Source organism: Antechinus flavipes, chromosome 1, assembly GCF_016432865.1.
Source record: "Antechinus flavipes isolate AdamAnt ecotype Samford, QLD, Australia chromosome 1, AdamAnt_v2, whole genome shotgun sequence".
Taxonomy (NCBI): domain Eukaryota; kingdom Metazoa; phylum Chordata; class Mammalia; order Dasyuromorphia; family Dasyuridae; genus Antechinus; species Antechinus flavipes.
In genome coordinates this window covers 75,165,555-75,183,204 of record NC_067398.1, presented here as the reverse complement: position 1 = coordinate 75,183,204, position 17,650 = coordinate 75,165,555, and the positions used below count along the sequence as shown (strand labels likewise).

The window sequence follows — 17,650 nt, the reverse complement described above, 5'->3', positions numbered from 1 at the left end:
TACAATGATCTTTTAGTTTTGCTCATTTCACTCTTCATTATTTCATGCAAGTCTCTCCAAGGTTTTCTAAAATCCATCAGCTCATCATTTCTTACAGAATACATCTTTTTCTCACGGTAACTATATGAACCAGGTAGAAAAAGGAAATAAATGAGAAATCAAAATGCATTGATTCCAGTCCCTGCTCTGTCTGTCACCAATGTGCTTTTGGGCAAATCACATCCCAGTGTTAGACCCCTGTCTTCAAGGTATTCATAATTTAGAAAGAGATTTACATTTAATAACAGAGCAACCAATAAACGGTGTTTTGTAAAGCTTAAAGATCTATAAAAACATCATAAAAATGTTAATAATAACCATAATAGCTAATATTTGTAAAGCATTTTAAGTAAGCAAAATGTTTTATATATGTAACTCATTTATTTGATTTCCTATCTTCTACATTATTTGATCTACCTGGGGGAGGGAAATTCTATTACTTCACTCCACTTGACAGATAAGGAAACAATGAATTGTGTAGTCACAGAGCTAGTAGGTACATCTAAAGTGGGATTTGAACTTGTCTCCTTCACTCCAATTCAATACTCTAACCACTATCCCACAGTTTTTCTCCATTATTCTAATATGAGCCCATCCACAGTTACAAACACCTATTCCTATTAAGAGTCCAACTGGGGATAACAAGCCCTCCCTTCCATAGCTGTTAAATCTACTTTTCCTTGAGAAATTTTTCTCAGCATTGAGTCAGGATCAGATGACCTCAGAAGACATATAATATCTAGAATACAAAAATGGACAATATAAAGCTACAGATGCCTTCTATCTTAAGATTTAGCTGTACAAGATTAGAATATAGAGTGTGGGGATTCCTTTAAGCCATCTCCTCTTGCTAGGTATGCAGATAACTGACTCACAGAAAGGAACAAAAAAGTATGAAACAATTTAAAATTTGTTCTAGGCACAAAGGCTTCACATCATCATTGTTATACTCTCTTATGTCAATGTATGGGCAAATTTAGTGGGTTCTAAGTTATTCATGTTCTGAATAGCCCACACTGTAGCACTGCTAAAAAAAATCTTCCCAGAGGCTAATATTCCAATGCCTAAAAGCACAATGTGACCTGAAGTTAAGCAGATATGGATGTATGAAACATAGCAAAGTACCAGACTCAAATGGAAAAACTAGAGAGAGAGGGAATTACAATTCCATCATCAAACCTATTTTTATTATTTTCTAAACAAGGCATGCATTGGGAGTCTACTACATCAGCCATTCAGACAAGACCTAACCAAATGACCAAGGTGACATTGATCAAATTACTCACCTCTTACAGTTTCCTCATCTGTAAAATGGACATAATCTTAGCACCTACCTCCTGGGACTGTTGTAAAGATCAAATGAAATAATATTGTAAAGCACTTAGCACAATGCCTGACACATAGCAAGAATTATATGAATATAAGCTATTATTAATAATATATATGGACAAGTGAATGTCCCCATATGTTTCGAGAGTTAATAAATTTTAACTATGTGTACCAGGATGATTATTCAATGATTTTTGTGGTTTTTGTTCCTAGGATGTAAGCATCTTTTGGCAAGTACAATACTGTAACTAGCTCTATGCAACAGATGTATTACCTAAATTGAATACATATTTGTGCTTTAAAAAAAAAATACAATTACATTATAAATGCATTAGAGGAACTAGCTATAATAATTGGAATCTAGATCACATCTGTTGCTGTTTCAAAGAAAAATGAATAAAATTACCAATGAATTCATGTGTTTGGAAAGATAATGTGTTTTCAGCCAGGGGGATTCTGGAATACAATTGAAATAGAACCTAAACTACTCATTTTTTTAATCACAAAAGTAAAAAAAGTTTAGTGGTCTAACATAAGTATTTCCTACGAGCATTCTGTTCTTCAGTAACTTGAAAAAGTTAAAAAAAATTACAACATCTTACACCTAGAAGAGATCTCAGAATTTATGTAGAATACTGAGTTTATCAAAATGAACATCACTACATGATGCCATCCTAGCTTTTTGCTCTATACTTCACACTGCTTTGTATATAGTACATTCTTCATGAAGTTGTTCTTCCCCCCCCCAAAAAAAAAATCCTTAAATAAGACAAAGAAAACAAAATCAAGAAAAGTTAGTGGAATGGCACAAGTGAGATTTAAAACCAGGTCTTCCTCCATGTTGCTTCAAACTAATATAGTTTGTTTACAGTGAATATTGCCCATTCATTCATTTACTCATTTGTTTAACAAATACTCATTAAACATCCATTTTGTCAAAAAGCACAAGGAGGTGACAAAAACATATAGAGTAATATTATGAGAGTAGTGTGTTACAGCATAAATGGATTGTGGACAAACAAACATGGATGTCAGACACAGTTGCTCCCCCTCCCCCCCAGATAGTTGGATATTAAAAGTCACATTTATAAAATGCAAGGGCTCGAATTGATCAGGGGTTCTTGACTTTTTGTGTTTGTGGCATGAACCCTTTTGGTTAGTCTGGTGAAGCCCATAAGCTTCTAAAGAAAAAAAAGTATATTTTTAGATGCAAAAAATGAAAATAAGATTATAAAACTCCTAGAATAGATAATCTATCTCCAAGATTCCTTCTATCTCTAACATTCTGATTTTACATTCCAAGTCTTCCTTGAAGGTAGCTTGATAAAATGCAAGCTTTATGAGGGCAGAGGCTATTTCATTTTTATCTTTGTTTCTCTAGTCCTAGTAAGTACTAAGTACATGGTACTTTATAAATTTTCATTATTAGTTTATTGGTAGAGCTTTGAAAAATAGGTAATTTATGTTCATGATTTTTTTTAATCATTAAAGTTTCTTAAAAGTAGATTAAAGTTCCAAAACATCCTTATGTATTCATGCCAATTAAAATATATCTAGGATAAAATAAGATGGAATGTGTTTAATAACAAACACTTATTGTGTATATATCAGATTCAGAAAACTGTGGTGGAGGATAGGGTTGTAGGGAGGACCAGAAATAGATGTGTACTTTCTTTGGCATGGGGAATTCCCAAATGAGGAAATTCCCTCAGTCAGTGAAGCTAGGCCACTCTCTGAAACTTAAATTTTACTAAAGTTTCCTAAAATGTCGAAGAGTTAAAACTTTTTCAGAGACACAAGATAATGAATCAGAAGTACTAACTTGAATTACTGTATTCCGGGCTCAGAGTCTAGCTCTCTATTCAGCAATATAACTGTTGGTCTAGCCTCAATAAGTGGAAGTTGAGTGCAACTCTGGAAAAAACTCTCGTTCCCCAAAGGTTTTGTGAATAAGTTCCTTTTTTATTTATTCATTCATTCAAAAAATAAAAATTAAATGCTTAGTATGTAGAATGCACTCTACTGGGCTGAAGGAAGCCTCAAGGATGAATTAATCAGTTTGTGACTTCAGGAAGCTTGCAGTCAACATGGAAGTTAAATAGTTCTGCAACAAAATGTACAGTATTTTCATTAGAGAAGGACTAAGAAGGAATAGATTACTTCTGACTAGTGGGATTTGAGGGATGAGATGGAGAGATGATCCAGTTACAGTTGGGAACAGTTATAAAGTTTCATGGAGAAAGTGAGGGCATTTCAATCAGGCTTTGAAGAATGGTTAAGAATCCAAAAGGCAGACAAGCAGGCCATTTAGCCAGAATGAACTTTATGAACAAAGGAATGGATGAGAACATGTGAACTATGTTTAGGGAAATTAAAAAGTAGTTCATTTTGGCAGAAAGACTGAGTATGGGAAGGAGCACAGTGGAAAAAAATAATACAAAGGAAGATCTAAGCCAATAAAGACTAGGACAGATTTGGATCCTATTCAACAAGCAAAGATGAACCATAAAGGTTTTTGACTAATACTGTAATCAGATCTGTTCATTAGTAAGATTAATCAAACAATTAAGGGGTAGAGACAAAGAACAGAGGAGGGGAAACTGATAAGGAGGCAATTTCCTTTTTTTCCTCCCCTTAAATCATGATATAGAACTCAAAACAAATACAAGTTTTCATGCATTTTCACTATTGGTACACTATTACTGAAAGCAGGTGGTTTTAATATAATGCATTCAATTTTTCATGGTAATGTTAGTGAGCAGCAACATTAAAAAATAAGTTTCCCCATCAACTTTGAATAAAGTTGAAATATAAAGCACTGTTTAATATTTATTTATTCTACTAAATCAGGCTTCAAATAAAAACCATCTCCAGGAATTAAAGCAACTTCGATTCTCAAACTATTCAAATTATAAAAGGCATCTAGATTTTTTTAATGAAGGAAGAAAAGGTGAAAGCAGAAAACAGAATATATTTATAAGGAAATGAAGCGATCAAAAGTTCAGACTGTGGTTAGATTTATTTTCTTTAAGCCACTTGGAAGTCTTCAAGCTGCCACTTATTTTACCAAGAATTTATTACTGTGATGTCAAAATGGCAACCACACAGGTATGTGGAATGTTTTGGCAGGCAGCTAAAAAAGAAGAGGCAGGACAAAGGTCAAGTCACAATTTTCCCTGGTAAGCATCACCCATTAATTGTGCCTTGGCTCAGACACACCAAGCTGCCATCGGGTCCATTTCAACAATAGAGTCATTTTGCGACAGGAATGGAAGTGAGCCATAGGGTTCAAGCTTTCAAGACACATTTAGCTAATGCAAGGCATGCATCAGGATACACTAGGAGCCTCCAGGGAATGAACGCTTTAAATTCCTTACTCTTTAAGGCTGATGGAAGAAGGAAAGAAAACTGACAGAAAAAGGAAAAAAAAAATACTTCCCACAATACCATATTTAAAAATAGAGACTACATGTATTTAATTTATTTCCACATGCTCATTAGATTATTCACTTATCCAATCAACACACTTCTTATATTTCTGAGAAACCCATTCTGAGCATAACAGGAAGATCCTAATAGTGATGATAAGATTTTATAAGATGTTCTCTAAGCATCTTTTTCAATAAAGCCATGATTCTGTGACCCCCTTTTGTTCAAAGATTATCTTTGTAGATGATTAGAGGCAATACTTAACTGGAAGTCACAAGAACTAATAAAGGAAAAAATAGAAGATAACTTCAAAAACAAAAACTGTGCAGAGGTTTTAGAAAAAAGGATAATCTTCAAAAATCTCATTTTGTACTAAAAGTCCCCGATGATATTCCATCAATAAACGTTTATTAAGTGCCAACTATGTACCAGGCTCTGTGTTAAGTATTAAGCAAGTTATTACAACATAAATAGGAAATAATTAAAGTAGGGAAGGGAATAGAATTAAGAAGTATTGGAGAGGACTTCTTGTAGAAGGTCAGATTTTAGATGGGACTTAAAGAAAAACAGGGAGGTCTGTACTCAGAGCTGAGGAGGGACAGCCAGAGAAAATATCTAGTGTGGTGGGATCAAGTTCATCACTTTGTTGTACAGTTGTTTTAATCATATCTAATTCTTCATGACATTTTCTTGGCAAATATAGTGTTTGATGCTTCCTTTTCCAATTCATTTTATACATGGACAGATGAGGCAAACAGGGTTAAGTGACTTTTTCAGGGTCACACAACTAGTAAGTATTTGAGGCCAGATTTGAACTTGAGAAGATGAGACTTCCTGACCTTAGAACCAGCACTCTATTCTATTTAGCTTCCCCTAAGTTCAGCTCTACTTAATATTAAAATAGATATGCAGTCAACACTTTTTGTGTTGGTAAACAACTAGAAACAAAGAAGATACCCCTCCATTGGAAAATGATTCAACAGATAAATGATAGATATAGGAATTGATGTGTGTATACATATATGCATATGTATCTATGTATGTGTGATTGTGTGTATATGTGTATATATATACACATACAATAATCAGGTTTGTTTTATTTTTACATACACACACATATATATATATATACATACACAGAGAGAGAACAAAAACAGATTATTACTGAGTCTTGAATGACAAAAGTAGTGAAGAAATCAGAAGGGTGAAAGGCCTTATATGAAAGAGTAAAATAAAGAGAATTAGAAAAGTAACATATAAAATGATTACAAAAATGTAAGTTTTATAAAACAAAAACAAGCAAACAACAACAAAATACACCTGAATATTGTATAATTGCAATGACCAATCTTCATTTGGGGTAACACATAAGAAATTTTCACTCACCTTTGCACAGGCAAGAGGTTATATAGGTAGAGAATGTTGCATATATGTCAGGCTTAGCTGCTGCCTCGGTTGTTATTGCTAAACTGCTTTAAATAATTTGCTAAATCCTTTAAAGAACTCCTTTTATTTAATTTTTTATTACAAAGAATGGCTCTGGGCAAATGCATTTCAAAAGGTGATATAAAAACAAAGAGAATTTTTTCTTAAGGAAAATATGTGAAAATTATGAGTACTAACGATTCCAGAGATGTCAAAGCCTTTATAAATAAAAATATTGTAAATTTATAAGTCATAATTTATTCCTTCTAATAGTCCTTTCTCTAGTATTTCAATGCGGCATGGAGATTAATTTAGATTCTCAAAGATTATATCCACAGATCTTTTAGAAAACACTCCTTGAGTTATAGAAGATTTATGATCTCTCTGAGTGGAGGGTAATATTTACCATAAAGAAATCACAAATGCTTTAAATAATTGATCAAGCAATAAGCATCAATGTTCATTCTATATGCCAGATACTATGCCATGTATAAAAAAAGCAAAAGCAATTATTAAAAAGCACTTAATATCAAGGGGGTTAAAATCTACCAGGTAGAGACAAGATTTACTTGGGGGTATCTATAAAGGCTTCATATTGAAGGTGGCACTCAATAATTCAGATTTATTCAAATAAAGTAATAAGAATTGTGGTGCAATGAATAGAGACTTGGTCCTGAAGTCAGGAAAATCTGAGTTCAAATTCAGCCTCAGATATTTGACACAAATTGTGTGTCCCTGGGCAAATGACTTAACTCTGATTGATTCCTTAAAAAGAGGAACATTACTGGGCAGCAAAAAATGATGACTGAAGTGAATACAGAGAAGCATGCAAAGATTTACAGTCTGATGAAGAACGAAGTAGCAGAGTAAAGAAAACAACCTACACAATGGTAACAATGTAAATGGAAGGAACAATCTCAAAACAATCTCACTCTCTACTTCTCTTCCTCACCAACACCCCCCCCTCTCTCTGTCTCTCTGTCTCTGTCTCTGTCTCTGTCTCTCTCTCTCTCTCTCTCTCTCTCTCTCTCTCTCTCTCTGTGTGTGTGTGTGTGTGTGTGTGTGTGTGTGTGTGTCTTTCCCTTCCTTCCTCCTCCTTCTCATCCCTCCCTCCCTCTCTTTCTCCAATTACTTTCCACTCTAGGAGGGAAATAGGAAAAGATACTAAGTAAAATTTGATAATATAAAAAACTATTTCAGTCAACAATAAACATTAAGAAGAAGAAAGGAAACATCTTGAACTGAGCCTTGAGAAACAAGAGGACAAAATAAGGATAGAATGCATGGGAGGCACAGGGAACATCCAGTAGAAAGACATGGAAATGGAAGATAGAGATGGAAATGCTGCTTATGAGAAACAAGAAGACAATTCAGCTACACGAGGATTTCTTAAACTTTTTCTACACACAACACTTTTCTGCCTAAGAAATTTTTACATGACCCTGAATAAATAGGTATAAAAATAGATATACAAATCAAATATTTATGGAAAATAAATGACAATTTCATGATTTTCACATTTCATTACAAGACCCCATAATGAATGGTGAACCGAAGCTAGGAGCTAGACTATAAAATACAGGAAAGAAAGTAGTGTATCATAAAGCTAGAAAAGTTAGTTGAGGGCAGATTGGAAGCTCTTTACATGCCAAAGGAGTTTTTATTTTATTCTTAAAGTAATAAAGAGCCACTAATTATCAAGTAGGGAAATAACTTTAGACATATGCTTTAGGAAAATCACTTTGGCAGCTATATGGAAGATGCATTGGAGAAGGAAAGGATACCAATAAAGAGGCTCTTGAAATTATCACAGATGATAGATATGGCACAGAATGCCATATATATGACAGAAATCCTATTTATATAATAGTCTTTCAATTAAGTAAACTAATTTGTTAATTCCTAAGACTGTATATAAAATTAAAAATAAAATGAAAGCCTCAGCTAACTAGTATATGTCTCAAGTCACCAGTGATCTCCCAATTGTCCCATCTGTGTTTTTTGTCAGTCCTCTCCTATTCTGTGGCAATTAACCACAATTCACAACCAATAGGAATTTTTTAAGAGTAGAGATCTGAGGAAAACAGAATCAGAAAGTATGTTTTTATTGGCATGTGAGAAATGACGTGAGCTTAATTAATAATATGGTAGCTAAGTGAATAGAGATAAAGATGTGATGCAAATTGTGTGTCAATAATTCAGATTTATTCAAATAAAGTAATAAGAATGCTCACACTTTTTGACTCAGAATTTCTACCACTGGGGGTCAGGTCACAAAGAGAACACTGATAAGAAGAAAGTCTTATACTTTCTATATACACCAAAATATTTATAGTATTTTAAAAGTAGAAACAACTGTGAAAGTAGAAACAACTCAAAGTTTGGCAAACTCATTTGGATATATGTAGTAAAGAAGAGTGAAGATAAATCAATTCACAAATAACAACAAAATATACAAAAAAAAAAAAAAAAAAAAAACAACAACAACTCACTTATCAAGGGAGGAAGAATACAGGAAATGGAAGAACCTAAAAATGGAATTCCCAAGGCCACAAAGCCTTAAACTCAAATGGACAAACCAATAGTCCAAATATTTTGATACAAATGTTAATGACAAATAAGGAATCCTTGTCTGACAAGGAGTACATTGATGTGGAACTGTGAAACATGAAACATGAGAATATGGATCCTTCCCTGGGAATCATAATTGCCCTTCATACTCTACTAGGAAGGCCACATTTACTCCTTGACTTTTTAAATTGCCATTTAAGTGCCTCTGGGTCTTTCTAAATGTGCATCCACAGCTGAATTGGATAACTTTTCAAACAAGTTGGCTACTTCCCCCTTTAGGAACCTTTCTTTGAACTCTTTACTTGTCAATCTTTGCCTACACACAAATAGCAGACCACCGCATTCATCTACTGTGTGGTTTATGGCTGTTTCAAGAAAAAAAAAGCACGACATGCAAAGAAATGCTGAAAGCACTCACGAAAGTGTAGTGTCCTGAAAACTTAAAAAGGAGAATATGTCCAGAAGGAGAAATTAGTCAAATGATTGAAATGAAATGGATAGGGAGGGAAGAATGAGGAATGACAAGAAACACAGATGGGACAATTGGGAGATCACTGGTGACTTTAGAGATATGCTTCAGTTGAGTGATATGGTCAAAAGCCAGAGTACAAAGGACTAAGGATTAAGTGAATACTAAAGAGGTGGCAGAAGCAAAAGCAGACAGCTTTCTCAAAGATTTAGCTGAGCGGAAAAAAAAAGAAGAAAGTAATAGGAATATAGATGGGGGAGAGGGGAGAGAGAGAGAGAGAGAGAGAGAGAGAGAGAGAGAGAGAGAGAGAGAGAGAGAGAGAGAGAGAGAGAGAGAGAGAAGAGAGAGAGAAGAGAGAGAGAAAGAGAGAGAGAAAGAAGAGAGAGAGAGAAGAGAGAGAAAGAGAGAAAGAGAAAGAGAGAGAGAGAAAGAGAAAGAGAAAGAGAAAGAGAGAGAGAGAGAGAGAGAGAGAGAGAGAGAGAGAGAGAGAGAGAGAGAGAGAGAGAAGAGAGAAAAGAGATGAGTGGAAAGATGAGAGAGACAGACACACCGAGGCAAAGAGAGACAGAGAGATGGGTATAGAGATGAGGGAGAAGGACAGTGATAGATGGAGAGATGGAGACAGTCAGAGAGAGACAAAGAAAGAAACAGAAAAAGAATGACTAAGATTGCAATTTGATAGAGAGATGAAAAGATGGGAAGCGGTCAAGCATATATGTAGAATGGTTAATCTTGGCAAAGAGAAAGTTCATCTCTGTCAAAGAATAAAGAAAAACAGGAATGGAAGATTAGATCAAAGGATTTTGAGAAAGATGGAGTTCCCATCAAATGGCCTCCATTTCCTCAGTAAAGTTAGAGACAAAATACTCAACTAAAAGACAGGGATGAGATGAGAGAAGCTTCAATTTGGAAAAGAAAATCTGGAATAGTTTCAGTGGGATGTGAGATCAGGAACCAATAGCAAGGAAATAAAAGGACTCTCTAGTTTTAATGAGGACTCTGTTTAAGGTGGACAATATGAATTTAAAATAATAAACTGTAATGTTTCTATATATAATATACATATAAATACATATTTAATAAATAGAATAAATTTATCTTAATATTACATCATCCTGATAGAAAAGGTCTGAATATAGAAGTCTTTTGCCGTTCTGTCTCACATTGATCCCACTCAGGCTCAAAATGGGAAATACACTATGTAGCACTGCTCACAAAGATGGTTATCAGATCTTCTCTATGAGTCCTATCTTCTCAAGATCTCAGAATACAACCAAGTTTTACTTCAACAATAAAGAATTCACATCTGAACCTATGGAGACTCAAGTGACAATTCTTATCCCCACCAGATGGCTTGTGTGGTCTTGGGCTGGGTAGGGCTCCAAAATGTATGTGTGGCCAAGATTTAATTTTCATTGTTGATATTCTGAACCACAATGCTCTTTCATCAAGTGCCTCAGTGAGTCATCATATAAGAGCATTCTTGAATATAAATTTCTAATTAAACCAAACTGACTCAAATGCTCCTTCCCCTCCCCTCAAAAAATTTCTGTTCTTGACATCCTTTCAATCTGGTCTAAATGAGTTGGGGAGGAAGGGTCACACACATGCATATAATAGAATTCTAAGTAAAATATGTCCATTATTCACAAGACATGAATATAACTTTACTGTTGATAACTAAAAATAATGTCTTTACTGATACGATTTCTCAAATTCTTTGATTTGTGGATTCTGGTTAGTTAATACCAGTTAGTCTAGGCTTCAATCTAACATTTGATTTTTTTTTTTTAAAAAACAAAGTATTAATGAAAACAATCTGATGAGCAGAAAGACTATCTGAGAAACAGATATAGATACAAATGTTGAAAAAAAGTTGAGAGGGAGAGAGGGTAGCATTTTCTATCATGCTATTTTCTGTTTGATAAGAATCATTTTTGATCAGCACAGCATACTGATTTTCTATTAAAGTAAAATTTTTTAAAATGATGATTTCAACAAGCATTTGAATCAGGATTACAGCATTGTAAAGTCTCCCATCCAAACAAAGAAACCAAAAATGTCAAAAGGATGCCAGCAGTTTCCAAACACCCAGAAACAGCTGGTTTGCATCTTAGCACCTGGAGCTCTGAATAGCTGAACCAGAGAGTGGCTGATGCATGAGGAGTCGGGAGGTATCTGTAAACTATCAAGCACATGTCTTATGAGGAGTGAAAATAATAGGCCCTTCAAACACCAAACACACACACACACACACACACACACACACACACACACACACACACACACACACAAATATAGTGCAATTTGGGGGTAGAAAGGGAACCAGTTACTTATGTCTGGTTCATTCTGTAGTGCACAAGCTAATCTTTAGGACTGCTGTGATTTTTAGAAAGGTGTGTCTAACTTTAAATCTCTCTCCCTTTGTGTATCTGTTTGTCTGTCTACATATATTAGGTATCATGTACCAAACAGGGCTCAAATCCAGACTCAGATACTAGTTACGTGACCCTATCTCTGTTTGTCTCAGTTTCCTCATCTATAACACAGGGATAAAAACAGCACTTCCTTCCCAGATTGTGAGGAACAAATGAAATAATATTTGTAAATTACCACGTGGATTATAAAGTGCCACATAAGTTCTAGTTATGATTATAAATCACATCACTACATATCAATCATGTTAAAATAATTCTTTAGATAAAGTTCTATAATAAGATTTCTACTCTACATAGTCAGTTCACTAATTGAATGGAAGAATTTTAGAAGTACATGATTTATCAACAATTTTATCCAACAGGTCTACTTTATAAAGCATGACAACTACATTTGAAGAATTAGTTTTATTGAGGTTTGGGCTAGTAGATTGAATGGACAAAGTCCTCATAGCAATTATGATTTTTATTATTAGAAATCCTAGGGAATCACTGAGTGAATACAAATGTAGTGACCACATAGGAGAGAAGGATTGCGCTTGGCAGGTTATATGTGGGAGAAGAAAGAGTGACCAGAGAGTAAGAAGGGATTGTGGGAAGTAAAAATGGGTGGTTTGATATTTCCACAAAGGAAAGGCTTGTGTACATCATATGGCATGGTATGTTGGTGCATAGAATGGTTATCTATCACATGACATGGTGTGTTTTCAATATGTCCATCACATGATATGGTTTGTTCATCACATGACAATGTTACATGAGTGAAATGCTGTGTCCATCACAGTGTGTTCTTGTGTATGTTATGTGACAGAGGACATGAGGTGCATGACATGGACATGCTCACATAGATCAGAAGCATGTTCATCACATGACCAAGTGTCACTTCATCGTGCAGCTGGCTTCTCTCACATGAGTAACTATAGCTTGACAAATTCATCATGTGATACAACATTTTTGTCAAGTAAGCTGTTAATTTTCTTTTCATAATTTTTCATAATTTTCTTCACTTGTTTTCATTTCTTTAGCTACCTTTTTCTCTATCACTTTTATTTGATATTTAAAAATCACTTTTAGCTCTCATAAAATTCATATTACTTTTGAGTCCAATTCACACTTTTCTTTAATACTCTTCTTGTAGCTATTTGACTTCTTTATCTTCTTCTGAGTTTGTGTCTTGATCTTCCCTGTCACTACAGTAGATTTTTATGGTCAGCTTCTTTTTTTGTTGTTTGCTCATTTTCCTAGCCTATTCTTGATTTTTAACTTTATGCTAAAGTTGGGCTCTTTTCCCAGCATGAGGGGGAAGAACACTGTCTTAAACTTCAGGTTTTTTCACATGACTGTTTTTAGAACTAGTTCTCTATATTTTCTGTAAATATGTGTATATACACTCAAGGGTACTTTGGTTTTATTTTCCTCTCTCATAAATATATGACCACATGTATACAATCATATATGCACACATATATCAGCACATATAAAAGCATATTAAGATCATGTCTTTTTTTACCTAGGTCAATTTGTACCCAGATATAATTTATATGAAAAAGTCCAAATGTGAAAAATCTTTCCAGCTTTGCAGATTAGCGCGTAACTTTTTTTTTTTTATCTTAGTTGCCAAGGGAACTGAGGGTTTAAGAGACTTACCCATGATCTCAAAGCTAGTATGTGTCAAAGGTAGAACTAGAACACAAAGATTCCTGACCCTGGAGCCAACTCTCTATCCCTTTTGTGACACTGACTCTTAAGAGGTGTATGTGGGAGTGGATGTTACACACATGTGTATACACAGGCATTCATATAAATTGGCATATGGTACTATATGTAAAGTGTTTTAGAAAAACTAAAAGATTTTATTGTATCAACTATTATAGATGGCCAACAGATATGTAGATCTAGCTATATATATATGTTATATTATATTATAACAAAGCAAAATAAAAAAAGTCTCTAGTTTAAGTAAGATAGTATAGAAACCAAAAAGTTTCCCCTTTTTGAAATTAATCAGAGATTACCAATAAATCAACTGTTCAGCCCTCAGAGGTACAGTACATTTCACACAGTCATTATCCTCTTGTGCCATCCTGGATAAATGTTAAACCACTGAGGCATGTAAGTATGTGCTAAGATCAATAGAAAACTAGGAATTCAGACATGGCCTTGATCCCAGAATACACAGCAGGGGATGCCTATAGAGGATAAGGACATAATATGTTGGAGACCTCTACTTGTGCATCAGCTTACCAGCTGTGATCAGATCCCAATTTTCTCACCCATTTCTGGAAAGGGGTCAGAGAATAAGAAGCTCAAGTAAAAGAAAGGGGAAAATAAAAAGCCCAGTGCTGGTAATTCTGTCAATGTGTAAGCTGGCCTGGGGCAAATAGCTATCCAAGGGAAAAACAAAACAAAACAAAACAATCAGGCCAGCAGCAAGCTAATAAATTTAAAAGAGAAACCCAAAGTCCCAGAAAGTTCACTGGGGCATATTCACGACTTAGATAAGAGCAGAGAAAATTGAATGAGTCCTCTGAGACACTCCCCCCACCAAGTGAACATTTTGAACATCCCAAATACTCTCTGATCACCTGTACAGCTAAAAACTTCAATGATCTGTCCAAAGTAAGCGTATCCCACCCAAGCCACAAGTATGAATGACAAAAGAATAACGGAATAAAAGGAAAGATTTTGACTTGTAGGAGACTCTTCACTTGGTTGAGATAACTTCCTCATTTGTAAAATGGAAATAAGTTCCTCTATTTCACATTATATTTGTGAGGATTAAATGAGATAATATAGAGACTTTGCAAATCCAAAAGTACCATAGAAATGTGATTGATTATATCTACATTCTATTAAGATAAAGAAAATGATTACATGTGCCAAAAAGCTGATTTTGATAAAAATAGATAGTTAATAACATAAACTTAATAGAGAAGGAAAAAAATTACCAATTGGCAATCAATATTCTTGTTTATTTTGTTTTTCCAATCAAAGTTCCTCAAAAGCTTTGGTTGCTAAAGTTCAATGACCTTTCAGGAATCTCATTTTTCTAGGAGTTAACATGAAGTAGTCAACCATAATAATTTGTGGGTGGGTATCCCAAATCAGTTCCTTCATGGGAGAAAGAATATCATGAAAATAGAATCAGAACAAGAAGACAGCTTATGAGAATAAGTCTCCTAAAACAAAACAAAAACAGAAATAAACCAGCTATATTATAGCACGAAGATCTGATGAGCAATTTCTGAAAATATGGGGTCTTCAGAACAGAGTTTGTTGGGTTTTTTAATTAAAATTTTTAAATAAATATGGATATTTTTATATAATTTTTTATTAAATTAAATTAAAAAAATAAAATTTTTAAATAAAATGGATCTAGAAGATAACTTTTACCTAATAGCATAAGCACTGAGGATATAAAGATAAAAAAAAAAATTCTGTTTTAAAGAAATTTACATTTTATTGGAGGATAACAAAATAAACACAGAGAAATTTAAATTGTACCATATACTAATAAAAGAAATACTTGTTCAATCATTTTTCAGCCATCAATTTCACAAGATATTGAATGCTGTCATTTCCTTCTCCAGCTTATTTTACAGATGCAGAAACTGAGGCAAAGAATGACTTGCCAGGATCACACAGCTAGGAAATGTCTGAAGTCAGCTTTGAACTTAGTAAAATGTGATGTTGGTCTCATCTAACTATAGCAAGAAAACTGTTGAGGGGTTTTCCAGATAATTCTAACACTTTAAAAGGATAATAAATTGTTCCCTATGTTAAAGAATTAAAGTAATTAAGAGACATTAAGACTTTAAAAAGGAAACTTTAGTGAGCTATTTAAACTTTGGCAGAAAATTCAATTCAACTCATTTTTAAAGGATCTTCTTTGTATAAGGCACTTTCAACAAAGCTGAAAAATGCAATAGTTTTTGCTCACAAGGAGTCTATAATCTCATTTTCACACTGTTACCACAGGGCTAAAATGGTAATGATGTAATGCAAAGAGAGCCAACTTACCAATGGGTCATTGATTGGTACGTGGCAGGGTATCACCACCTTAAATTAAAAAAAAAAAATAAATAAGTATAAGACACTTAAAATATCATGGGATAAACTTTATCCCAATTGAAATCAATCCACTGTCTTTAAGTTATGCTCCTAAATAAATGGGAAAGAAAAAGAATCTAAGAATAAGTGACTAAGAATAAGTGATATGATTTCATATGATCTAAGAAAAAGCATTTCTTTTATTTCTTTTCTTTATTGAGTCATCTAAATTTAGGACAAAATTAGATTAAGGAGGAGACACAGAAGAAGAACGTAATGTAAACTCTATTTTTTGAGAAGTGATCTCTTGATTTAGTTAATTTGTTGATTGAATAAGGAATGCTAAAGCATTACTAAAAGATTAGGTGAAAGAAGGGAAAAAGAAGAGATTTACAATAAAGGATTTAAATGACATTTTAAGTACAGAATTATTTTTTTAAATTGTGACAGTAACAATTAAGATCATTTCCGGAATTGCTCTAGAGCACAGAGGTTGAAGTTAGGGAACCCAAATCAGATCACCTGATAATAATATTTAACACTTAGAAAACATTTGAAGATTTGCAAAGCATTTCATGAATGTGTATTATATGTGTGTATATATAATGTGTTGTATGTATATATTGCATATTATATGTATATATTACATACATACATGTGTGTATTTTTCACATATATATATAAACAAATCTCATTTGATTGCTATCTTGCTTTCACTCCACGAGGTAGGTGTTATTAAGATCCACTATTTTATAGATGAGGAAACAAAGGCAGAAAGAGAAGGAATGATTTGTCTCGAACGACAATGCTGTCAATGTGAGAAGTGGGTCTCAAGTTCAGTTATTCTTGATTTTAAATCCTAAATTTATATCTACTGTACCAATCACTTAAGTCATTACCTAATGATTGGCTAAAATTGCCTAAAATCCTCATATCTGTAACTGGAGGTTTCTATAGTAGGTGATTACTGAGTACTAGTGGGATGTTGGGAAGATGGAATGGGAAACTTGCAGGGGCAAATAGGAAGGAGGAAGATTACAATCTTTTTCTCCAATAAACAAACAAAAAAAAAAAAATCAAAAGGGATTAAGTTGAACCCTGCAAGATGTGAAGAACAGAACAATATTTTCCAGGCTACAGAGGGAGGATGAAAATGTTAGCCATCTCCAAGCCCCTTTCATGTCAGCATCTTGGTGAAAAACAAAACAAAATAAAATCTTATATAACCCATTCTAATTTCAGCTCTGGTCAGGCTTTAATAAGTGATAATGGTAATGATGATAAAGATGGTGATTATGATTCTGACTGGGTGAGGGGATAGCTTCTTTTAAATCTACAAAACAGGTTAAAATATATTTATATTCCTAATCATAAAACTAATTTTATGATAGTGATGGGGGAGATAGCTTTTTTTAATCTACAAAACAAGTTAAAATATATTTATGTTTCTAATCCCAAAACTAATTTATAAACATTGTTTCCCCAATAAAGCTGAACTCAATAGGTGGAACTTTACAGGTAAAAGGGCATGGAGCAAATGGACTGCAAAGCCTAACTTATCTTTTGAGATTTTTCCATTTGAAAAGCTGATATTCATAACTCCGCATACAGTAGTATCCATGAAGAATACTATAGCAATTAAGTGCAGAACAAAGGACATGAGACAGAGAGTAAAAACAGACAGTTCAAATCCCAGCTCTGCCACTTAATGCTTTTCTGATTTTAAGTCAACCATTGTTCCTTCTCTGGGCCTCAACTTCCATCTATTAAAATATCTAGCATTTTTAAAAGCTTTACAAATACTATAATATTATATCACCTTATCCTGATAACAATACTGGAAGGTAGTGGCTAATATCAATCCCCTTTTTACAACTGAGGAAAAAGAAAAAGAGATTAAAAA

General features: G+C 33.8%; 1 protein-coding gene across 2 annotated transcripts in view; it reads right to left on the bottom strand.

Moving 5' to 3' along the window:
* The window catches only part of TNS3 (tensin 3), a 377,368-nt gene that overhangs the window by 220,473 nt on the left and 139,245 nt on the right, over positions 1-17,650 (bottom strand). For both annotated transcript variants that reach the window (XM_051984497.1, XM_051984488.1), the window contains exon 4: positions 15,718-15,756. Coding sequence is in view for 1 of the 2 variants with exons in the window: in XM_051984488.1 (XP_051840448.1) it covers positions 15,718-15,756 (39 nt within the window). In the remaining variant the exon portion in view is untranslated. The remainder of the gene's footprint in view (positions 1-15,717; positions 15,757-17,650) is intronic.